The 22031-nt window shown below is 53.9% G+C and overlaps 2 protein-coding genes across 2 annotated transcripts; both read left to right on the plus strand.

Moving 5' to 3' along the window:
* The first annotated feature begins 2 nt into the window (after window positions 1–2).
* On the plus strand, window positions 3–11644 carry ACAD10 (acyl-CoA dehydrogenase family member 10). The gene is given in 16 exon segments (XM_084297065.1): window positions 3–44; window positions 1133–1304; window positions 1829–1977; window positions 2761–2955; window positions 3396–3554; window positions 4135–4294; window positions 4733–4874; window positions 5223–5291; window positions 5876–6057; window positions 6632–6782; window positions 7592–7737; window positions 8240–8413; window positions 9005–9312; window positions 9314–9361; window positions 11164–11233; window positions 11512–11644. Coding segments are annotated over 14 exon segments (2112 nt in total). The 5' UTR covers window positions 3–44; window positions 1133–1141; the 3' UTR covers window positions 11230–11233; window positions 11512–11644.
* Window positions 11645–12947: 1303 nt separating this feature from the next.
* ALDH2 (aldehyde dehydrogenase 2 family member) lies at window positions 12948–21901 on the plus strand. Its single transcript, XM_084297491.1, has 13 exons — window positions 12948–13133; window positions 13853–13957; window positions 14926–15066; window positions 15342–15421; window positions 15931–16042; window positions 16892–17020; window positions 17555–17668; window positions 18049–18151; window positions 18824–19008; window positions 19356–19520; window positions 19847–20004; window positions 20540–20654; window positions 21510–21901. The coding sequence occupies exons 1-13, from the start codon at window positions 13002–13004 to the stop codon at window positions 21540–21542; spliced, it is 1572 nt and encodes a 523-aa protein (XP_084153617.1). The 5' UTR covers window positions 12948–13001; the 3' UTR covers window positions 21543–21901.
* The last annotated feature ends 130 nt before the right edge of the window (window positions 21902–22031 follow it).

The following is a 22031-nucleotide window of genomic DNA, read 5'->3' on the forward strand; positions in this document are numbered from 1 at the left end:
GGCTCGCCGCGAGGGGGTTGGCGTGGTTCTCGCGAGGTTTGGCGGTGAGTTCTCGCGAGAGGTGGCGCGGGGGTGAAGCCGGAGCCGGGGACTGGCAATGCCCGGCCTATGGGGGGGGTGGGGGGAGGGGGTTAGGGGCGGAGGTTGTCGCCCACCGGTTCTCGGCCCTGGGTCTGTGCGAGCACCGGGGAGGTGGGGATTTGGGGAGGATTTGGGGATGATTTGGGGATTATTTGGGGATTGGGGGGGTGTTGGCTGCTTGCTGTGAGAGGCTGGGGCTGTTAATCCTGCCCGCCCCGCAGCCACAGGCCGCGGTAGGCCGCAGGGCTGGGCCTCGTCACCCAAAGTGCTTTAAAATGGCTCCAAAACGGCCACAAAACACCACAAAGTGTCCCCAAAATGGCCCCAACGTACCCCCAAAACAACATGAAGTGTCTCAAAATGGCCTCAAAGCTCCCAAACGCCACAAAGTGCCCCAAAATGGCCCCCAAAACACCATAGAGTGTCTCAAAATGGCCCCAAAGCCCCCAAACGCTACAAAATGCCTCAAAAAGGCCCACAGTGCCCCCCAAACCACCACAAGGTGCCCCAAAACAGCCCAAAATGCCCCCAAAACACCACAAGGTGCTCCAAAATGGCCCTAAACGCCTCTAAAAAGCTCCCAAACACCATGAAGTACCTCAAAATGGCCTAAAATGGCCCTAAAATGGCCCCCAAACACCACAAAACAGCCCAATGGGTCCCCAAACACCTCAAAATGCCCCTAAAATGCCCCCAAATGCCTCAAAATGGCCCTAAAACACCCCAAACCACCACAAAACGGACCAAACTGCTTCCAAATGCCTCAAAATTCCCCTAAAATGCCCCAAAGCCCCACCAAACGCCGCCAAACATTTCAAAATGCCCCTAAAACGCCCCCAAACACCACAAAACATCCCCAAATGCCCAAAAATGTCCCAAAGCACCCCCAAAACGCCCCGAAACACCTCCAAACACCCCCAAATGCCTCAATCCTTTCCCCTCCTGCCTGCCCTTTAGCGCCCTGCAGCTCAGCCCCGCTTCCCCCTCAGCGCCCCGCTGGGTGTCAGGCGCTGCCCCGGCCGTCGCTGTGACCCTCTTGATGTTTCCACAGGGCCAGGACATGTTCCTGAGGCGTGCTGCCCGCGTCCCCTGCCCACGTTGGGCCGTGGCCCCGCCACACGCTGCCTCAGCCCGGTGGATGCGATGTGGCCGGAGCCCTTACAGAGCCGTGGTCTTGGACGCGAGCGGGGTGCTCCTCCCGGCCCCGCACAGGACGGCCGCGGGTGCGTGCTCTCATTTCTCATCCAGTCTTCTCGTTCCCCTGCGTGTAGGTAAAATCCGCTTCACATGGCGCTGGCGGTCGGCTCTGCAGCGGGTGAGATGTTGGAGAAGCTGCAGAGGCTGCGGTGGTCACCGCTCGCTGTGCAGCGTTCCTGATTGCGCCATCAGAAGCGCTAGAACTGGCAGCAGCTGGCAACCGTGTTGACATCTCCAGGCCAGGGCCAGGTCACTTCTGGTGATAAATCGGCCCTGTAGTGGCACTGGTTGATAGCACCTAACGTTGGCACTGCCCTGCAGGACACAAAGAGCTGTGTTTCCACCCACACCAAAAATAAAGACGGGGTGCTTTGGCTGGGGAAATGCTAAACCTCTTATCTCTGTGTCTAGGTAAATTATCTCAGCCCATCACATCAGTTCTCATTAGTCTTATCTGGCAGGTTTCAGGGTTGCAGAGGGATTTGAAGCGAGTTTCCCAGTTCTGATGATGCCATATGTGCTCTTTCCTGGCTTTCTTTTCTTTACATAGACTGGGAGGCCCAGAATTGTATTCCAGCTGGCACCATCCAACAAGCTGTAACCTCTGGAGGGGAAAACAGTCCCTCTCTCAAGTACTCAAGAGGAGAGCTGACAACTGTGGAGTTCTTGCAGGAGCTGGGACAGCAGTGCTTTGAGATTGTAAGCCAGCCAGCCCTCTTCTTCTCTTTGTGCTTCCTAACTGCAGGGAAATGGGGTTCTGCAACGTGGGAACCTGGTGGTTCAGTAAGGAAAGGGGAGCTTTTAAAATAAATCCTTCAAGGAAGGGTTTGGATTTACCACCTGGGAAGCATTGCTGTCTGATCAGGGCAGGCTTCTCACTGCCGTTATCGTTCTGCTACCCAGGCAGGATGGTGAGCAGAACTCGCCTTCACTTCCACCAGCCTCCTCCTCCATATTTCATAGCTTTCTGATCTGAAGACACCTCTGGGATCAGCTGAGATGAGAAATCAGAGAATCAAAGACCAGCTGAAAGGCTTCTGCTGCTAGTTCATGCATGAATGTGCTTGACAGATGGAGACAGTGGTCTCTGAGTAGGGTTCTTAAGATCAGTAGAAGCCTGATGAGGGCTTTTTGAAACATCTGAGTCTGAAATGCAGATTCCTTTCCCTCCTGTTGAACGGTAATCCAGTATTTATCTCTAACCTGCCTTGATTCCATGACAGGATCAGTCTTAGCCTATTCCTCTTTGCCAAAATCAGCTCTTTAGCTCTGCTGCTTCTGTAGAATTAGTAATCTGAGAACCAGATTTGGCCTAAGCAATTTATCTGGGAGATTCACCGTCTGCCTTCTGCTGCCAGAGGAAGCGGGGCAGCAAGATACGATGATCGGGCAATCTACCTACCCAACCGCTCTCATTTCCCTTCCTGCTCAAAAACCATTTATGGCTAATTATCATTCTTGGGGGTTTCTCTGGTTTCCTAGGCAAACGTCTGTGTTCCAGTGGACTCTTTTCTCTCCAACTTAATCAGACATGAGATGATAAAACAGCTCCCCACAATGGCAGAAGCAGTTCAGTGTATCCGTGCGGAAGGCCTTAAGACAGCTCTTCTGAGCAACAGCTTCCGTCTGTCAAACGGGGAGAGCTTTCTGCCCCTAGACCAGCAGCACTTCGATGTGGTAAGCCTGGGTGGGTTACAAGATGCATTGCTGAAGCTAGGTCTGTAGAGAGCAGCAACTGAAATACTTTACCTTTGCAGGTAGCAAGGGAAAGGCTTCCAGCAGCACCAATTAGCAGAGGTACAATTAGCAGTCAGTGCAGACATGTCCTGGCACAGCTTGCTCTAGTGCCGGGGCCCTGAGGAGGCTCTGAGTGAGGGGCAGGTGCTGTTGCACCTGAAAATTCATTGCTTAATGCCCACAAAACCCCACGTATATATGTAAGAATATTTTGTGTATATGTAAGAGTAATTTGTGGATCCAAATTTGGGCAGCTGATGATGGTCAATAACCTTCCCGCTGTGAAGATCGCTGCGGTGTGGTTGGTAGCTGTCCTCCTGTCCTCCACAGATGTTGTGGTCACAGCAGGCGCGTGCATAACCCATTGCTTGTCGCCACAGGTAGTCGAAGCTCATCAGGAAGGGAAGTGCAAGCCAGATCCTCGTGTCTACGAGCTGTGCCTGGAGCGCTTGGACGTTCAGCCTCAGGAATCCATCTTCCTCGACAGCAGCAGCCAGAGCCTCCAAGCAGCAGCCCAGCTTGGCATCAAAACAGTGAAGGTACAAAGCAGTGGAACCAGGTCGAGCTGTGGGCACGGTTTCTAAGCCCAGCAGCTGTGTTTGACTGGAGTGGCCCAGGATTTCCAAATGGAAAAGTGGCAGACTCATGTTGCCAAGCCTTTTGTTTCAGCCTGTCCTTATTCTTCCAGGATGATTTATTAAATAATACACTTCTGGAAACTGAGGCTTCAAGAATCTGTCACCTGGGCAATGGTTAACGCTCAGGCTTTGGAGATAGAGAGCACAGGGGTTTTACTTGGGTGAGGGGACCACTGGGACAAGGGAAATGGGTCTGGTGGGAAGAGCTCCCCAGGATACATGGGGAATTCCAGCTTGTATCCCAGCCCAAGCTCACAGTGCCAATGTCACTGCAAAAGGTACATTGTGGGGACAGAGAATGAGGTGGGAGGCTCAGCGAGTGCTGGTAAAGGCACTTGGTGCTGGCTGAGGCTGATCACTGAATTCCTGCATGTCTCAGTGAATCAGAGCCATGGGCTCACAGGTAAATGCATCACAAGCATGCAGAGCTCCTTCTTTCCTAGGCAATTTTATCTTCTAACTCCCTCCCTCCTGCTTGCAGGTCGATGATCTAGAAGCAGCACTCAAAGAGCTGGAAACCCATCTGGGCTTTCCTTTACAAGGCTTTGTGCCATATACTTGCTCAGTGAGACCAAGCACGGAGATTTCAAAAGATCGTCTGCAAAAGTACCTTGAAAATGTCTTCAGCGACCAGGCAACAGGTAGTGCAGCACTTCTTGCTCTTCAGCCTGAACGCTCACATATCCTGGAGCCTTTGGCTCTTTCTGTCCCATGGCAGATGGATTGAAAATAATATTAAGGAAAGGGTCCTGAACTCCAAGCAGGCATTGCAGCCACTCAGGTTTCAGTCATCCGTCACTGCTGGCCTGGGAAGCAACATTTTAGGACTTCATTATCTGGGAGGTGTTGAGGGCAAGTTGCCAAAGAGATGCCAGGAGTATTCCTGACCTGTGTCCATCTGTGAGTTGCTGCTGTGCTCTGCAGGTGTCTGTGGCTGAGGAGCAAAGTGTAGGTTCCTGATTGCTGCAAATGAGTTTCCAGAGCCAAGCATGGGAAGGGAAAGTAAAACCTGGAGAAGTGGCAAGAAATAATCCCAGATATTGCTTCTGTCTGCTGCCCCTCTGCTCTGATCTCTCCAGGTCCTCTGGTGTTACGGCAGTTTGGCCGTGGCCGGGCTGCCCGGACCTTTTACGTCAGGTTTGGAGGTCGCTCGCTGGTGCTGAAGAAGGAGCTCCCCGACGGCCAGCTTCCCCCAGGCCCTGCTGTCAGCAGAGAATACAGGTGAGAAGGCAGCTCTGCTCCTCCTGCCAGCTGACTGGCACAGACTGCAGTCCCAAACCAGCCTGCTGTGCCAGAGATCTCTGCCTCGGCAGCCGAGCAGCAGCACTCTTGGAGGTCTGTGGCAATATTCCTGTGATTTCCAGAGTGTATTGGATTGGTCTCGAGCCACTGAGCCAAAGATTTTGGCGTGCTTCTCTCCCCCACCTCGAGTCACCTTACTTTAGTGTATGTAACACTGAGCACAGGACGTTTTTTAATATTGTGCATCTGCCTAACAACAGTGCCGTTGGAGTATTGATTCCCTAATGCCTTTCTGTGCTGAATCAGCTCTCTGACTTGCCCTGGCAGGGTTCTGAAGGCACTCTCTGAGGCTGGTGTTCCTGTTCCCACTGTACTTGCTCTCTGTGAGGACAGCAGGTAATCTTGTCCCTCAGCTTTCCCTCCCCACTTGACAGCTTCAGCCAGATTCCCCCAAGAAGAGGGGAGCTTTCCCGTGGCTGTGCTGGTGTTTGCCGTGCTCAGCTCTGTGGTAGCATCACTGCCTGCTGCTAACCAGCTGCTGGGATCTGCCCCGGGAGCTGCTGTGTCTCCCAGCCCCAACTTCTAAATTGCACTGATCTAATCAGTGTTTGCCCATTCTTGGCTTGTTTTAGGCGCATCCTTATTTTAGCAATTAATCAAAATACTCTCTTCCTCCGTAAAAATGCTGTAGTGCTTCCCACTGACTCGGTGTGCTCAGGTAAGGAGGTGATTTTTCTAACTGCCAGCTTCTGGGGGCTGGAGGGGCTGCACTGATCGTGCCACAGCCACGTGCCACCAGGCAGCACGAGTTAGGCTTGAGCCCAGGCCAGAGTTGGGCACAGGGAGCAGTGCTCTTGAGGCTGCTCCTCCCCTCAGAGTGCAGGTAAGGCCTGGGGGCTTCTTCCTGGTGCAGGTGAGACCTGCAGGTGGTAGGTAGCGGGATTAACCTCGGACACACCAGTTCCACTTTGCTTCCCCAGCACCCTTGGGGCACCTTTCTACCTGATGGAGCACTGCGCCGGCCACATCTACAGCGACGCCTCCCTGCCAGCGCTGCTGCCCAGCCAGCGGGGGGCTGCCTACGCTGCCATGAGCCGAGTCCTCGCCAAAATCCACAGCGTAGACCTCGGAGCAGCCCGGCTGCAGGACGACGGGGAGCGTGGTGAGAGAAGGCTTTGTGTCCCTGTCACTGTTTTCTCTTCCTGGGTAGCAGCATTTCAAGGGACAGGCTCAAGTACAGGACTTGGACCAGACCTGGGGAAAGCAAAGGTGTGCAGAAGAGTGTCTGAATCCCCAGGCCTCTTGGGGGGTGTGTGGAAAGCTGCTTTAAATTCTCCAGGTCTGTGTTTCCTGTTCATAGCCCCCAGAGCTTCCTGCCACCAGCAAGAGCTGCAAAAGCTGTAGGAGTGACTTGTTTGCTGCCATCTCTGAGCACACAAAACTCTGCTCAGCTCCTCCAGACTGCCTGCAGGGCTACCTCAGCTTCTCAGAGTTGGTGGAGAAGTTAAATTTTGGCCAGGATTTGATTATTTCTACCAGAATATCAAATCCAGTGCCCAGTTATGAATGTATGGGACCCCTGGGAATCACAATTAAACTCTTGTAGCTTCTCTCGTGGTGTTGGACTGAGACCTGCTTGGCTGTTGGGCCGTTTCAGCACATTTCTTTTATATATCTCTTCTGAAAGCTCCTTGTACCCGTTCTTTTCCCTGAGAGCTTTCGTTCCCTCATTACAGGTAATTACATTCAGCAGCAAGTTGATTCCTGGACAAAGCAGTATCGAGCTGTGGAAACCCATGTCATTCCAGCCATGGAGAGGCTCATCAAGTGGCTGCCTCTGCATTTTCCTGACTCTCAGCAGGTGACAGTTGTGCACGGTGACTTCAGGTACTCCTTGGCTGACGGCATTTCTGTGGAACACCTCCTAGGTGGCAGAGGGGGAGCAAAAGTGCTCCCGTATTTTCCCCCTGCTGATCCTCTCCCAGGAAAACTGGGGACAGAAACTGACAGCACAAACGCTGCTCGAATGCTGGGGAATCACAAACTGTGCCTACAATCTTCAGAACTCAGTGCTGGTGCAGGTAGCAATGATATTTGGTGTTTGTAGACTTTGTGAGGCTGCTGGGGTGTCGCAGGAGGTACAGCAAAGCCTGCCTGCTGCCAGTCTTAGACATCAAGTCATCCAGGAGCGGTGTGGCTGGGGTCAGAGGTGCTCTCTGCACCCTGGCAGGATTACTGATGACTGATTTTGTCCTCAGTGGGCTGCTGCCCTCTCCTGGGGGTCAAATTGTTGAAGGCTGTCCTACACACAAACTGCAGGACACGACAGGGGAGGGCCTCTAGATACCACGTGCCCTTAAAGTGCCCAGAAGATCTCCCTGGACGGGGACTTCTCAGCTTTGCTTTTTGGCCAGCCTGTCCTGGAACATGTTAATGATCCAAGGCCCCACATAGCTGGGTTTCGTTCTTCAAAATGCAGTTCAGTTCACCATTAACCAGGGAGCTCACTGTTGAGTAATCTCTGTCCTCCCTGACCTGTGCTTGCAGAAATTGTATTTCATTGCATAACCTCTCAGAGGACTCAGCAATTTTTGCACAGAGCGAAGAGCACTGGAAGGTACACACTGCTGCTGAGCCCTGGGATTTTTTTTTCTCCCTCTTGAGACTTTTCTGATCTCTTTTTCCCTCTGATGCAGGGTGGACAACCTGGTCTTTCACCCAGACAGGCCAGAAGTCCTTGCTGTCCTTGGCTGGAAGCTTTCAACTCTAGGAGATCCCATCTCCGATTTGGCGAATAACTGTATGGCCTTCTTCCTGCCACCTCACTTTAACACACCGAGAGGTACAGAGAGGGGCAAAGGCACATTTGACACACAGAGAGGAACCAGAGTTCTGAAACAGATTAGCTCCTGCCCTTAGAGAGCTCAGCTGCCAGTTGGCTCATTGCATTTCAGAAGGGATGTGGATCTTGTACCATATTCTCTGCTCTGCCCTTTCTACAAAGACCCCTGCATTCCTCCAGGGCAGAGCATTTTTCTGCACGTGCAGATCCCTGTGCCACGATCACCCCGTCCCCAGTTTGTCTCCTGCCTGCTGCCCGTGTGCTGAGGAAATGCCCCTGGTGTGAGCCCTGCTGCTCACTCCACAAATCCTGCTTGGTGCTGGCCCCGTGGTCCTGCACGCAGAGCGTTGTCAGGGAGCAGAACCGTGTTCAAAAATCAGTCTGGATTCTTCTCCCTCTCACTGCAGCCCCTGCAGGGCTCTGCCACAAGGCTCCTGGTTCCCCTAGGAAGCGCCGAGCTGCCCGCTGCCTGCTGACTCGTTTTGCCCCTCGTGTCTTCCAGGCTCGGCGCGGTGGGATCGGGGGCACCTGGGGGTCCCCACTGCAGAGGAGTACTGCCAGATGTACTGCGGCCACAGGGGAGTGGAGCTGCCCGTGAACTTTCATTTCTACATGGCCTTTGCCTTCTTCCGACTGGCCGCAGTGCTCCAGGGACGCTACAAAAGCTCGCTGGCAGGTGAGGAGCCCAACCACACGGCCCAGTTCTGCACAGGTCTCTGAAATTTCAGGCAGTAAAGCAAAGCCTGGTGTCCCTGGGAGGTTGCTGGGTCAGCAGGAGAGCAAGGCAGCCTTGTGCTTTGAGGATAGCACGTTTGGTGGTCCAGTCGTGTCCTGCAAACGTTAAAAAGGTCCAAAGGGGAGCAGACAGAGGGCGCTTCCCCTGCTGCAGCTTTTTTGGTGGATGCAAGGTCTGTGTTTGCTTTTTGTGCTGATCAGAGGTTGTTGGGTGCTCGCTTCTTTCTTGCGAGGACTGAGCAGAGGCCGGAGCTCAGGGACGTGTCCTACAGGTGGAGCTCTCAGACTTCTGAAGGAAGCCCCAGCCTTAGAGCAACTGGGAAGCAGGGAGGTGCTGGGGGCTTTCGGTGCTGTTCATCTGCATACATCAGGTCTGCCCTGGGGAGTTTTTATCAGAGAAAAAGATGCTATTTTCAAATTCCTTGGAGAAGAATCTCCCTGAGTCCTTCTGTGCTGTCCTGGACGAGGACACGTGGCTCTGTTTGGGATGTGGCTGTGTCACACGGGTGTCTTATTCTTCTCCTGTCCCCAGGGAGGCCAGCCCCAGGCGAAAGCCGCCCGGAGCACGCAGAGTTCGTGGCAGACCTGGCCTGGGACTTTGCCATCAAAGAAGGATTCCGTGTGTTCGAGAGCCTCCCTGCTGCAAAGCCTTCTGCACGGCGCTACAGCACCTGGGCCAGGCAGGGGCCGTTCCTCAGCAGGAGCTGTGGCACCTGGCCATGTCCTGGGGCTGCCTCCGTGCTCCAGATCCCCCCCATCGCTTCCCTCAGCGGCCTCCTGGGGATGGCCCAGGGTCTTTACTGCAAGCTGGAAAGGATCTTGGAAGGCCAGTGGAGTTTTGCTGATTTCCCAGCTCAGGTGGACTCTGCGACCTCTTCTAGACCTGAAGGTGAGGCATCTTCCTTCCTACAGCAGCTTTGCTCCCTTACACCAGGGTCGTGGCATGCCTCTAAGAGCCTTTGCATTCCTAATCACATCAGACACTTGGCGCTCAGAGTCCTGTGGCTTGGAGAAATTGCTTGGTACGGAGTTCATATCCTAGGAAACAGCAGTTGCAGAAGCTGGCACTCCCTTCCCAGATGAGCAGGTTCTTGCCAGGCCAGCTGCAATCAATGGAGCTGCTCCCCCAAAAGCACTGCCACCAATGCTGCTGGAGGCCCAGAAATTGGGACTTCTCAGTCCTGTGCTGCCAGCCCAGTGCTTGTTCACTCCCTTCTCCTGGCAGAGCTGTCTCTGGAAGGGAAAGGCCGAGTTAACACTGAGTTAATGCTCTTTGTAACAGTTCCTCCTGGTGCACTGGCTGGGGATGACCCTTGGGTAGGGCAGGGAGCTGCTGGCATGCTCCACATTTCCTCGTTTTTGTTCTCTTAGCCTGCTCTCCCGGCAGGGGCTGTCCCTGCAGGCTCCCTGTCAGCAAAAAACTTATCCCTGCTCGGAGATAAGCGTGTGATCAGGCAGAGCAGGCTCTGGGATGCTGCTTGGACTTTGGCCCTGAGCTCTCCCGAACGTAGCGGGTGCTGCTGCAGCCCTGAGTCCTCAGAACGGAGGGACCTTGGTTCTTTCTGGTGTGGAGGTGAGGAGGCAGAAAGCAGCTACCAAAAAACGTGCAAAAGCCCAGCTGCCCGGGCTCTGCAAACTGATTTCTCTGTGCTGCCACTTCCCAGTGCTGCTGGTGGACGCAGGGTGGCTCAGTGTGCCTGTGGCTCTGGGCTGGCTCGTGTTCCAAACAGATTTGCTGGGAGTGGTGTCGTAAGTAATCATTCCCTGAGCGTGTCATGAAAGCAAACATCGCTCTCCTCGAGTTGCTGCCCAGATTGGGCTCTTAGCATACTCCGGTGACATTATCGAATGCGAGTAGGTTACTTAACTGCCTTGTAACTGCCAAAAAAACACAATCTGCCTGCTGCTGAGCCTTTCAGAAACGTTTCCTTGTGCTCACGCAGCAAAAACCAGCGTGTCAGGGTGCTTAGCAGCTAATCCCCGAGAAGACGGAGGAGAGGAAGCAGGCTGCAGGTGGTTTGGAAGTGCTGAGAGGAGCACATCTCCTCGCCCTTCCTCCAGACACTCATCTGCACACCTGGGGGAGAGTTCCCAGGTCTTCAAGCCCCAGGGCTGCTGCTCTGTCCCTCCTCCATGCCCTGGGCTTGTGGTGGAGCCCCCCTCGTCCCTCTCATCTCTGCCTTCTCCCTGTCCATCCCACTGCTTTTTCCCTTGGCATCACCCTTGCCCTGTCAGCGGTGGAAGGACATTTTAAAGGCTGGGGGAGGAGGCCAGGGGTGGGGTGCTGCTGCCTGCAGAGAAAAGATAACAGCAGTGGGGCCTTAAACAGCTGAGCAGGCCCGGCCAAGGGCTGTCAGAGCACTCCCAGGCTGGGCAAGGGCCAAGGGAAAGGGCCAGCTGGCACTGCGGGGCAGGGTTTGTCCCTGCAAGATGAAATTTGTCCCTGCAAGATGAAATCAGCCTGGGCTGATCCTGCCGTGCCCTGCATGGGAACGCTCAGGTCCCAGAGGCTGCCCATGCTCCCAGTTCCCCAGGGAGAGCTTCTGGAGGGGAGCACAGCAAAGCTCAGCCTCTCTCTGAGCAAACATGAGTGTGCGTGGCCGAAACAGCCGGCCTGTGGCTGCACTGTCACGGCTGGGGAAGAGCCAGGGGAGGACGGAGAAGGGTTTAATGTGTCTCGTCCCCTTCCAGCAGGCAGAGTGCCAGGGCCAGAGCCGTGTCTCCGATGCTGACTGGGCAGGCCGTGGATCAGGCTAGCCAGGTGAGCAGGCACGTACACCTCTCAGCTGATCCTCCTGTGGCCCAGATAAAGCAGCAGGGGGACACCCGCCTTTTGGGGACAAGAAGACCACAGCAGGAATGTCACACAGGCATTGCAGCCTGGGGCCAAAGAGCCTAAGGGGTGGTTTGTCCTGTTTGCTCTGGGATCCCCAGCGAGGATAGGGCGTTTGGAAGGAGCTGAGGCATTTGCTGCCGTGCTTCCCTGCTCCTGCAGCTCCTTCCTTGCCCTGCATGGGCGTGGATTTCACTCTCACACAGGTCTCTGGAGCAGAACATCGCAGCCCAGGCACGAGCCCCACGTCCAGCTGAAGGTCCCACATCTGGCTGAAGGTCCCATGTGCCCTGCAGGACAGCACACTCCAAAACAGAGCTGGGGAGCCTTGGATGTGAGACCAAACCAGCCCCTCTGGCGTGGGAGGGGTCGTGTTATCTGCAGCCTGGGAGCTTTTGAATTTCAGAGGCATTTCTGTTATCTGGCTCAGTGCCTTTATTGCCATGGGCTCAATAGCTGTGGGGCAAATTCCATCCCTGGGTCACGAGGCTGCAGGCACGGAGCCTTGCAGTGGGGAGAGCAGGGCCAGGGGTGAGAGTGCTGGGTTTGGGAATGAAGATGGAGCAATGGAGCAGAGCCTCTCTCCTTCAGCACATCTCCAGCACCCCGTGGGTGCTGGGGCTCCAGTGGTGGGGAACTCCTGGAGGACTCTGGCTTCTGGGGAGCCCCTGGAGCTGGGAGGAACGGGGAGGACTCCATGGCCCCAGGGCTGTGGTGGATCTCTCTGGGTTTCCCTGAGGATCAGGGGTGACGTAGACCAGTGGGGGCTTTCAGTGCTCCACACAGACCAGCAGCAGGGAGGACTGGGGGCTTGTGATCGTGGTAATTCCTGGGCTCTTTTCATGTTCTCTGGTATTAATTCAAGTGCTGGACATAATTGTTGGAATTCACTAGATTAAAAAGTTCAACTCTTCGGTATCCTCTGCCCGTTTTGCTCTGGTTGGAAACTCTGCTGGGGACAGCGGGTTGTGTGCTTGCAGCTTCTGCCACCTCTGAGCTGCCCACTGGCCTGGCAGCGCCCTTGCACTGACGCGTGGGTGGCGATTCCTGCTGCTGGCTCCTCCAGCACGGGCGCACTCCCACAGCCCAATTCCACAAAACCACCTTATTTCAGCGTCCCTGCTGCCAGGGGAACAAGGGGAGCAGCAGGAGAGCACCAAGACCATGTGGCTGCAGGGGAGCCTTTGCAACCTGAGCCGCGCCTGCTGGAGCCGCAGGATGAAACCCGACCTCCCCCAGGCGCTGGGCTCTGAAGGAGGACTCCAGGAGCCTGCAGCTGCCTTTACGCCTCCCGCCGCCTCATCCTGCAGCAAGCGGGGTCCCAGCCCGAGCCTCGGAGGCTGCGGCTCCCCGGGGACGTCCCCTCGGTGCGAAACCCACGAACGGGGCTGGGCTGGAGCCGCCGGGACCCGGTGGGGGGGGAGCGCCCGGAGCGGCCAGAACCTCGTGGCGGCCGCGCCGCGTGCCACGCGCTGCACGTGCGGGGGGGGGCGGGGCGAGGCGAGAGGGCGTGTTATGATTGGCGGGGGCGTGGTGATGAATGGAGGGGGCGTGGTGATGAACGAAGGGGGCGTGGTTATGAATGAAAGGGGGCGCGGTTATGAATGGAAAGGGGGCGTGGTGATGAATGGGAGGGGGGCGTGGCCACGCAACGGGGGCGTGGCGCGTGGCGTACTCGGTGCTGGCGGTGGCGGCGATGCTGCGGCTGTTGCTGCGCTCCTCCCGGCTCTGCCGGGGCCCGGCCCGCCCGGGGGCTCCGCTCTCGGCCGCCGCCGCCGCCTCGCCCATCCCCGCGCCCAACCCGCGCCCCGAGATCGCCTACAACAAGGTAGGGTCGGCCTAGGGGGGCGGGCAGGCTGGGGGGAAGGTGGGGGGCTGTCACGACACGGCTGTGGGTGTCCCGATGTAAGTGGGTGTCTCGTATGGCTGGGGGGGTGTCCCGACATAGGGGGGTGTCCCGACACGGCTGGGGGTGTCCCGACATAGGTGGGTGTTCCTATGTGGCTTGGCCGGCGTCCCGACACAGATGGGTGGGTGTCCCGATATAGGTGGGTGTCCCGATATGGGTGGTTGTCCCGATATAGGTGGGTGTCGCGACACGGGCCGGGCGCTCCTTCCCCGCGGCCGTGGCTCGGAGCTCGGCGAGAGCAGGCCCGCCTCAGGCCGACCCCGCTGCCCCGGACCCGGCCGTGCCCGAGCAAAGTCCCCGCAGCTCCCCGGGCTGCCTGGCACCGGCTGCTGGGGGCGATGCAGCCCCAGTGCCGCGGGTGAAACGGGCTCAGTGCCGCTGCCCGAGGCTCCCCAGGGCTTTGGAAGGACCCGATGAGAGGGGAACTGCCGCGGTGTGGATCCTTTTTGTTGGCTGGCAGCTGCTGTTCCGTCTGGGCCAGAACATCGCCTCCAGATCCGTGTGGTTTTGGAGCCCCCGCAAGCTGAGCCCCTTGAGTTAAGCAGCCTGCTGAGAAGCCAGCAAACAAATAAAAGCTCCCAGCGATTCCCCTCGGTTTGCCTCCGAGGCGTGACCCTGTTTTGCTGCCTTCCTTACAGATTTTCATAAATAATGAGTGGCACGATGCAGTCAGTAAGAAAACCTTCCCAACTATCAACCCCGCGACAGGAGAAGTTATCTGCCAGGTTGCCGAGGGTGATAAGGTAAATATTCCCTCTGAGATCTGTTTGTTTGCAGCACGCAGGGATCGCGGAGCGGCTGACCTGCACCGATGCCACGTGCAGGGCTGCTGCTGTCCTTCCCCAGCACGGCTCTCGCAAAACCCTCCGGTTTTGCCTCTTCCCAGTGGCAAGCTGGGACTGGAAAGGGTGGGGAGGAGCAGACAGCGTGGAGTGGAGCCTGGGCTGGGAGGAGCAGCCATGGGTGGGAGCTGCTGGGCCAGGCAGGGGTGAATGCTGAGCCCCTTGCTGTGGTGGGAGCGTGACCCAGAGTCACGGCAGGAGAGGAGGCAGAAGGGCAGTGGTGCCTGAACGGCCTCCCCGTGCTGCACACGTGGAGTGGGAGACTGTCCCCAGCCTGGGGAAGTTAAGAAATGAAAGAGAAAGGGTTGGGAGCAGCCGTATAATTGCCCTGTGCTCTATGCAAGGCCCTCCTGGGAGTCTGTGGCAGAGCAAGGTTTTGTTTCCCAGCAATTTGGGGCTCATCCTCCAGGCTGGAAACTCGTCTGTATTCCCCAGGGGAGGGGTGAGTGAGGGAACCCTTTGTTGTTTGCTCGCCCATGGCACAGCGGCTTGTCTTGGTGAGACCATTACAGCAAGCCAGAACAGAAGAACAACTAAAACCAAATTAATGTCCTGACTGGACAAAATGAGGGGTTAGAGACACTTGATCAAGGAAAAAAGTGCTTTAGACTGTGCTGGTGAAATAAAACCCCGAAAGAGCGTCAAAGCAGACTTCTAGAGCTCTTTCCTTGCCTTGTTCTACAATGAAAATATTAACCCAGCAGATGATATTGCAGAAATAACGTCAATATTTGCACTCCACATAGCTGAAATAAGAGGCACAGGTGGTGTTTCCTCCTGGAGCCCAGGGAGGACATCAGCTGTGCTGGGAGAGGGAGGCGGGAGCTGGTTGCTCCTTCCTCACCCGCCTTTCCTGGGCTCCTCTACAGGCCGATGTGGACAAGGCTGTTAAGGCAGCCAGGGCAGCTTTCCAGCTGGGCTCGCCCTGGAGGAGGATGGATGCTTCTCACCGCGGGAAGCTGCTGAATCGCCTGGCTGACCTGATTGAGAGGGACCGGGCTTACCTGGCGGTGCGTATCGCGCTCCGTGGGCCCTCAGCCGGGGCAGAGACGGGTGGTGGGCACCCATCGGTGCGGCGAGGACGTCAGCCCCAGCTGCAGGGGACAGGGAGGTGGTCTTGGGAAGTAGTCTTGGGTCTTGAGAATCAAATCGAAATCTAGATGTGTGATTTTTTTTCCTATCCCGTGCTTCAGGCAATCTCTCCAATCTGAGGTTGGACTCGATGATCTTGAGGTCTCTTCCAACCTAGAAATTCTGTGATTCTGTGATTCAATGTCTTTTGTAGGCGCTGGAAACTCTGGATAATGGTAAACCCTACTCCATCTCCTACCTGGTGGATCTGGACATGGTGGTCAAATGTCTCAGGTAGGCACGGAGGCTGTGCTGACAGTGTGGTCGCTTTGTGCCCCACGCTCCTGCTCGGCTGCCTGTGGAAGCTGAGCCTCTGATGCCTCTGATTCAGGCTGGTTTCGACCCCTTGGTATTATCTGGCCCTTTCAGTCTCTGTTTCCATCTCTTTCTTACCTTTTTTTTTTTGGTTAAGTACAAACAAAAGGAATTTTCTTCCTGAGATTTTTTCCAAAGGGCTCTTGTTATGTGTCTGTTGCTCTCTGACCACATGCAGAACTTACACAAATGGAGTAAGCTTTGGTCGGGTGCAGGAGTGACACACCAGATGCCATACAAATTGCTGGCAAACATGCGAGACAAAAGTTTGCATTTACTGTCCACTCTTAAAATCACCTTCCTGGGAAATACTTGCATTAGGGTGCGCTGTATGAAGTGACAGAAGAAGGGAGGAAAGCAAACAGCTGGGGGGAATCTTTCTTGTTTTCTGTTGTTCAGTTCAGTGAGCAAAACTTTCTTGTTGCCAGGTACTTTGCAGGCTGGGCTGATAAATTCCACGGCAAAACCATCCCTTTAGACGGGGACTTCTTCTGCTACACGAGACATGAGCCCGTGGGAGTCTGTGGACAGATAATCCCGGTCAGTAAAATGTATCAATAGGTCCTGAAAAATGTCAGGAACTGAGTGTTACAACGAGGAGATATCTTAAAATGCAAGGCTGTTTGAAGCGCTGCTTCCTTCCAATGCTAAAAATAACATGATCCTCGCTCCAGCTGGGAGGGCTGCTACTTTGCTCTGGCAGCACAGACCTACTTGTTGATTTCATGGGGTATGGGTAAGATTTATTTTGTATCAGCTGCAAAAATAAATAAATAAAAATTAGCCCCTTCATTAGCTCAGAGCCACAGTTAAGTTTAGACTTCTGTTTTTAATGCCAGGTGGTAGTCTGTGTGATGAGGAAATAGAGAGCTAGCATGCAAAGCTCAGTTTTATGTAACTGGTCTTGTTTCTGTAACTGGCAGCAAGCAGGGCAACGAGGTTTGGCAACAGCAAGGCCCCGTGGATGCAACGATCCATGGAGGGTGATACCTGCTTGTAGGAGCAGCCACGTTCTGGTTGTTGCACGCTGTGTTTGCACGGGTTTTGTGTCTGCATTGCACAAGAGCTGAATGGAAATGCCTCGCCGGTCTGCAAGCGCTGCCCTGACATTACAAAGGGTTTCTTTCAAAACATGAAAAAAAAATATTAATGGCTAAATGGAGGGTAAAGGATTAATTCCAAAAAAGCTGTGGTTTCGCAGTGGTACTGAGAGGCTTCACACGTCAGTACAGTTTTCCTGGGCAAGCAGAAGACAGTGCCTGAAAAGGAGCCAAAAACCGCAGCTAGGGAAGGTTCAGAGGCTGCTTCCATAGGTGCTGCACCTACAGATTTGAATAAAGCTCGGTAATTGGAACCTGCAAGCTCAGCAAATTTCTTCTTCTTTTCCAGTGGAACTTCCCGCTGTTGATGCAGGCGTGGAAACTGGGGCCTGCCCTGGCTACTGGGAATGTGATCGTGATGAAAGTGGCCGAGCAAACCCCCCTGAGTGCCCTCTACGTAGCAAACCTGATCAAGGAGGTGAGGGAAGGGCTGGGTTTCCATCAGCCGACTCGCCAGCACTGCTGGAGTTTGGGGTAATGTGACAGGAACAGAAAAGGGCTGTCTGGTCTGGAGAAATGCCAGATTGCCTTGGATATCTTAGGGTTTGGGTATCTTAGAGTTTGGGTCAGTAAAAAAAAAAAAAACCCACAGCATTCAAACACCTTCATCTTCATTAATGCACGTGCAGAGAACGTCCTCATTGATTTAGGGAAGGACTCCGAGGTTCAGCTGAATAAACTTCAGGGTGATTAGAAAGCTCAAATATGTGCTAAAATAAAAGCTGAAATAATATAGAGCTCCCAGCCATGTTTAGGGTGCAGGGTGGGGCGAGGAATTGTTCTGCTTCTTGGAAATTAAGCGTTAAAGCTGAAGACCTGGGAAAAGAAATGAGCTAGGAAAGGCTCTGTTCTTTGTGGGAGGCATATCAGAGCGTTACCAACAGCTGAATGTGGGTGAAATCCTTGATTTACGGAAGGAATAACGTTGCCCTCTCCTGCTGTGAACCTGCAGGCCGGATTCCCCCCAGGCGTGGTGAACATCATCCCCGGCTACGGGCCCACTGCGGGGGCTGCCATCTCTTCCCACATGGACGTAGATAAAGTGGCCTTCACGGGCTCCACAGAGGTAAGGGGGGACCTTTACCTTTAAGCCCTTGGGACATAAAGATCAACATAAAGATCATCTCATTCCTGTATGGCTTCTTTTGTACGAATACCGGAGGTGTGTTGCCTTCTACAACTTCCTTCAAGACATACAGCTGCCTTTACAGCATGGCGTTGAATTTTCCTTTGCCTAAGACTCTTTTCAGGTGCTTTCTTCAGAGTATTTCCTATTGTCTTCCTTGATCTGCTTTGTGCCAGAGGTGAAACTCTAGGAGGACTTCCCGTAAAGCCCTGACCGTGAAGGGATTACTGCTAAACTGCTGACTGGGACCTAAAACCAGCCGCCCTGCCGGGTGTTATGCGGGCTGGGGGCAGTCCCTAACGCCTCTTCTCCTGCTGCAGGTTGGGCACCTGATCCAGAAGGCTGCAGCAGAGAGTAACCTGAAGCGGGTGACGCTGGAGCTCGGAGGGAAGAGTCCAAACATCATCATGTCTGATGCCGACAGTAAGCACCCGCTGGCAGAGCGTTTGGTCTGTGTGTGTCACGCTGGCTTTCTGCAAGCAGAGCTGGAGGGAGAAAGAAACCTCTCCTCCGTCGTGTGTCCCCAGCTCTGACACCACCTGGCTGGTTTCTCTCCATGAAGTCTCTGTGCCTCCTGCTGCAGCTGCCGTGTTTGTGTAGCAGGGCTTCTTCACTCCCACTTCTTTCCCAGGACTGGGGAGAAGCTCAGTTATCAGCAGATGAGAATTGTTTCTGTATCTTCCTTCAGCTTTCTCAGTTCTGTTTTTCTTCTCTTAGTGCTTACCTCCCCCTTTTTTATTGTTATGCAGTTCTGGTTCTCTCATCTCTTGCATATAAGTTCATTTTTGATCTGGATGAACCAAATGCCTTAGAAAGGACGGAAATTCTACCAGATCCAAACTAACTCATCTTTATTATCTGTTAATTTCAAATAAGAACTAGAATTCACCTCAGATCAGATTTTTTTTTGTCCATTATGGGATACTCTAATGGGTCTTTATGCTGATTAAATCTGTATCTAACTACCAAAGCATAGAAAATACCATCAGAAAGGACCTTGTGTCACTGATGCTCCAGTAGCTGGCGTGATAATAGTTTAAAAAAAGTCACTTACTGACTTGGGCTGGTTTTGTTTCTCTCTTCTCCCCCATCTAGTGGACTGGGCTGTGGATCAAGCCCACTTTGCCCTCTTCTTCAACCAAGGGCAGTGCTGCTGTGCCGGATCCCGAACATACGTCCAGGAAGATATATATCAAGAGTTTGTGGAGAGGAGCGTTGAGAAGGCCAAGTCCAGGGTGGTTGGAAACCCGTTTGACTTTAAAACGGAGCAGGGGCCTCAGGTGAGAGCAGGAGATGTCTGGAACTGTTATCTCATTAAATTATCCTGATTTTGAGTCACTGGGCATCAGTAGGTCAGGGCGAGAGGTATTGTCTAGTCTCCCAGTTCATCTCCTTTGAACTGTGCCCATTACCGCCAGGAGGGAGAAGCTAATTAATGTTCTGATTATTCCAAAACCTCCCCTTGAAACTGGCACTTAAAAATCCTCATCTCCCTTTGAAGCTGGCTTGGCAGCTTAGTGAAATGGGGAGCTGCCAGAGCCCAGCTGTGTGCCGGAGGGGCTGCAGTCGAACCCTTTTTTACCCCCAGCAAACACCGAGCTGATCTGTCTGTCCCGATGGCTCTTAGGTGGACGAAGAGCAGTACAAGAAGATCCTTGGCTACATCAGTGCCGGGCAGCGGGAAGGAGCCAAGCTGCTGTGTGGTGGCAGCCCTGCTGCAGACAGAGGCTACTTCATCCAGCCAACTGTCTTCGGAGAGGTGCAGGACAACATGACGATCGCCAGGGAAGAGGTGAGACCTGCGGCACCTTCCTGCCCTCAGCTTCACACTTCTTTGTCCCTTTGCACCCGCTGGTGGAGAAAAAAACAGGTCTGAAAGCACGGGACGTTCAGGAAATGAGAATAGAAAGAGAAACTTGGCGCTTTTTAGGAAGTTAGCGCAGCAAAATTCCCTCCAAATTACATGCTGGGTGCTTCATAATATGGAAGGTGACACACTGATACTTTGAATGTAGCGTCCTGTGCAACTTCCAACATACGCACACAGCTCCAGCATCAACCACAGCCTCTCTTGGGACCACTTCACACTTGTTCACTTGCTCTGTTTGGGTCTTGCAGATATTTGGGCCTGTCATGCAGATTCTGAAGTTCAAAACAATTGAGGAAGTAATTGAGAGAGCAAACGACTCCAAGTATGGTCTAGCAGCAGCAGTCTTTACGAAGGACCTTGACAAAGCTAACTATGTGTCTCAGGCCCTGCGAGCTGGGACAGTTTGGTGAGCCTTGATGCTTTTTTTTTTTCCCTCCCTAAAGTGCTGGCAGCTTTCTTGTGCACTGTGATTTCTTGTTACACTTGCTCTCTGATGGCCTGTCTGCTTTGGATCAAATTGGATCAAATTTGGATACAAGTACCTCACCGAATGTAACATCAGACCTTCAACTGCAGTGCTATTTTGGGTGAAATTTAGGAATATTAAGCTTCCACGCTCTCATTGTGAATTAGTGAATGGGACGGGGGAGCAGAACTGAAGCACTGCAGTTGGCAATGACAGCAGCTCCCGCAAGGCTCTGGGCTTGTGTGGTGCAAGACACGAATTAATTTCATGGTGTTCTGCTTCCTGGCTGATAAAGATGAGGTTCCGGTATTGATTAATTCTGATGATTGAGATAGCTAACAAGTGGGGAAATCATGTCTAGAAATTCATCCGTCCCTCTGCTGTAAACAGCTGAGATGTCCATTTGCTGTGGAAAAAGCTCTTCTATTACCCGGTTCTGAAACTGCAGCTGCTTAACTCGTGCTTTCCTTTTCAGGGTGAACTGCTATGATGTGTTTGGTGCACAAGCCCCATTTGGTGGCTACAAAGCATCTGGGAACGGGCGAGAGCTGGGAGAATATGGTCTGGAGGCATATGTAGAGGTGAAAAATGTGAGTATCCCCCTATGTGAGTACTTGCCAGCCCTCTGCTGTAGCTCCAAATTGTCTCTGTGCCTGCTGGTATGGGCCTGGGAGTCACAGTTCTTTCTAATGCTTGAACCAAACTTGGAGCAGCGCTTCTGAAGTAACCACAGACAAAACTCTGTGTAACCATTTAAAACAGAAAGCTAGTCTTGTTTTGTACAGCTTTAGAAAGCAAGGGTACGTGCCCTGACTGACAGATTACCAATTGCCTGTGCCACTTGGCACAGTTTAGCTGTCTCTCACTGTCAGGAGTGGAAGCGTGCTGGCTTCTCTGCCAGCTTATTTTGTGGAGACAGAGAGAGAGAACCTGTGCTGGGGGTGTGTCAGTGGGGTGGAAGCTTTTGTGTGTATAAACTTGCAGATGAAAACTGGGTGCTTAGTGCTCAGGAAGGGGAATTTGGGCAGTGACCCCCAGCCCTTAATGCTGCTCTCAAGCAGCACTGCTGGTGTTGGGCAATCCACAGGCTGAATAACTTCCTGAAAGGCGAGGCAGAAGGGCTGGTGCTTGGTCTGCTCACAGCTTAGTGTCTGAATGGTGATGGAGCTCGTGGGCTGAGGTGGTTTGCCTGCAGCTCGTGATCCAGCACGAGGTCTGGAATGGGTCAGGGCCTCCGGCATGTGCCTGGCAGGGAGCTCGCATGGCTCCTGGCAAGCAGGGGAACCTCTGGAGAGATGCAGGGACCACTTCTGAACTATCCCTGCCTCTTAGGACAGGTCTCCTGACCCCGTCAGTGACCACCACCAGGGACAGGCTGGCCCCTGTCTCTGCCTCCCCTCAGTGGGGTGCTGCAGGAAGGTGAATTGTGACTTTGTTTTCTCCAGGTAACCATCAAAATCCCCCAGAAAAACTCCTAAAGGACAACAGCCTCCCCCACGGGTGGAGGACACCTATGCAGCTTTGTGAGGAATAAAGCAAAGGAAGCCTCTGTCACACGCCAAGCTTAGGTGGCAGCCGTGTAACTCTGCATTAAGAAATTACATGTAATGCTTCGGAAGGTGCCCGGAGGAGCTCTGCCTTCAGCCTACTGCAGCCATGTGGTAACGGGGCCGTGCTCCTGTTGCAGCTGATGAATGTTTTGGGTTGATTCCCCCAGAAAATCATTTATTTGCTTGTTTGCGGTAGCTTTGTAAGCGCTTCACGGCGCCCCCCCCCGTGCTGCGTGAGGGGTGCTCCCTTTTTGTACCTGCGCACAATAAAGAGTTTTGTCACTAAAGCTGCCCCTGCCTTCTGCTGGAGCGCGGGGGGGTGGCAGTGAGCTGAGGCGGGACACGAATATAGGGAGAAATGTGCGATTTATTGGATTTATTCCCTTTTATTTGTGCTTTTCACTCCCGGGGCGGGGC

This window comes from Netta rufina (genome assembly GCF_964035555.1).
Source record: "Netta rufina genome assembly, chromosome: 17".
Classification (NCBI taxonomy): Eukaryota; Metazoa; Chordata; class Aves; order Anseriformes; family Anatidae; genus Netta; species Netta rufina.

Bases quoted from the DNA above. Each gene is read 5' to 3' on its own strand.
- ALDH2 (XM_084297491.1), top strand. From the start codon at position 13,002: ATGCTGCGGCTGTTGCTGCGCTCCTCCCGGCTCTGCCGGGGCCCGGCC. The intron at 13,958-14,925 runs GTAAATATTCCC...GCTCCTCTACAG, and splicing joins AGGTTGCCGAGGGTGATAAG to GCCGATGTGGACAAGGCTGT. The intron at 17,021-17,554 runs GTGAGGGAAGGG...GTGAACCTGCAG, and splicing joins TAGCAAACCTGATCAAGGAG to GCCGGATTCCCCCCAGGCGT.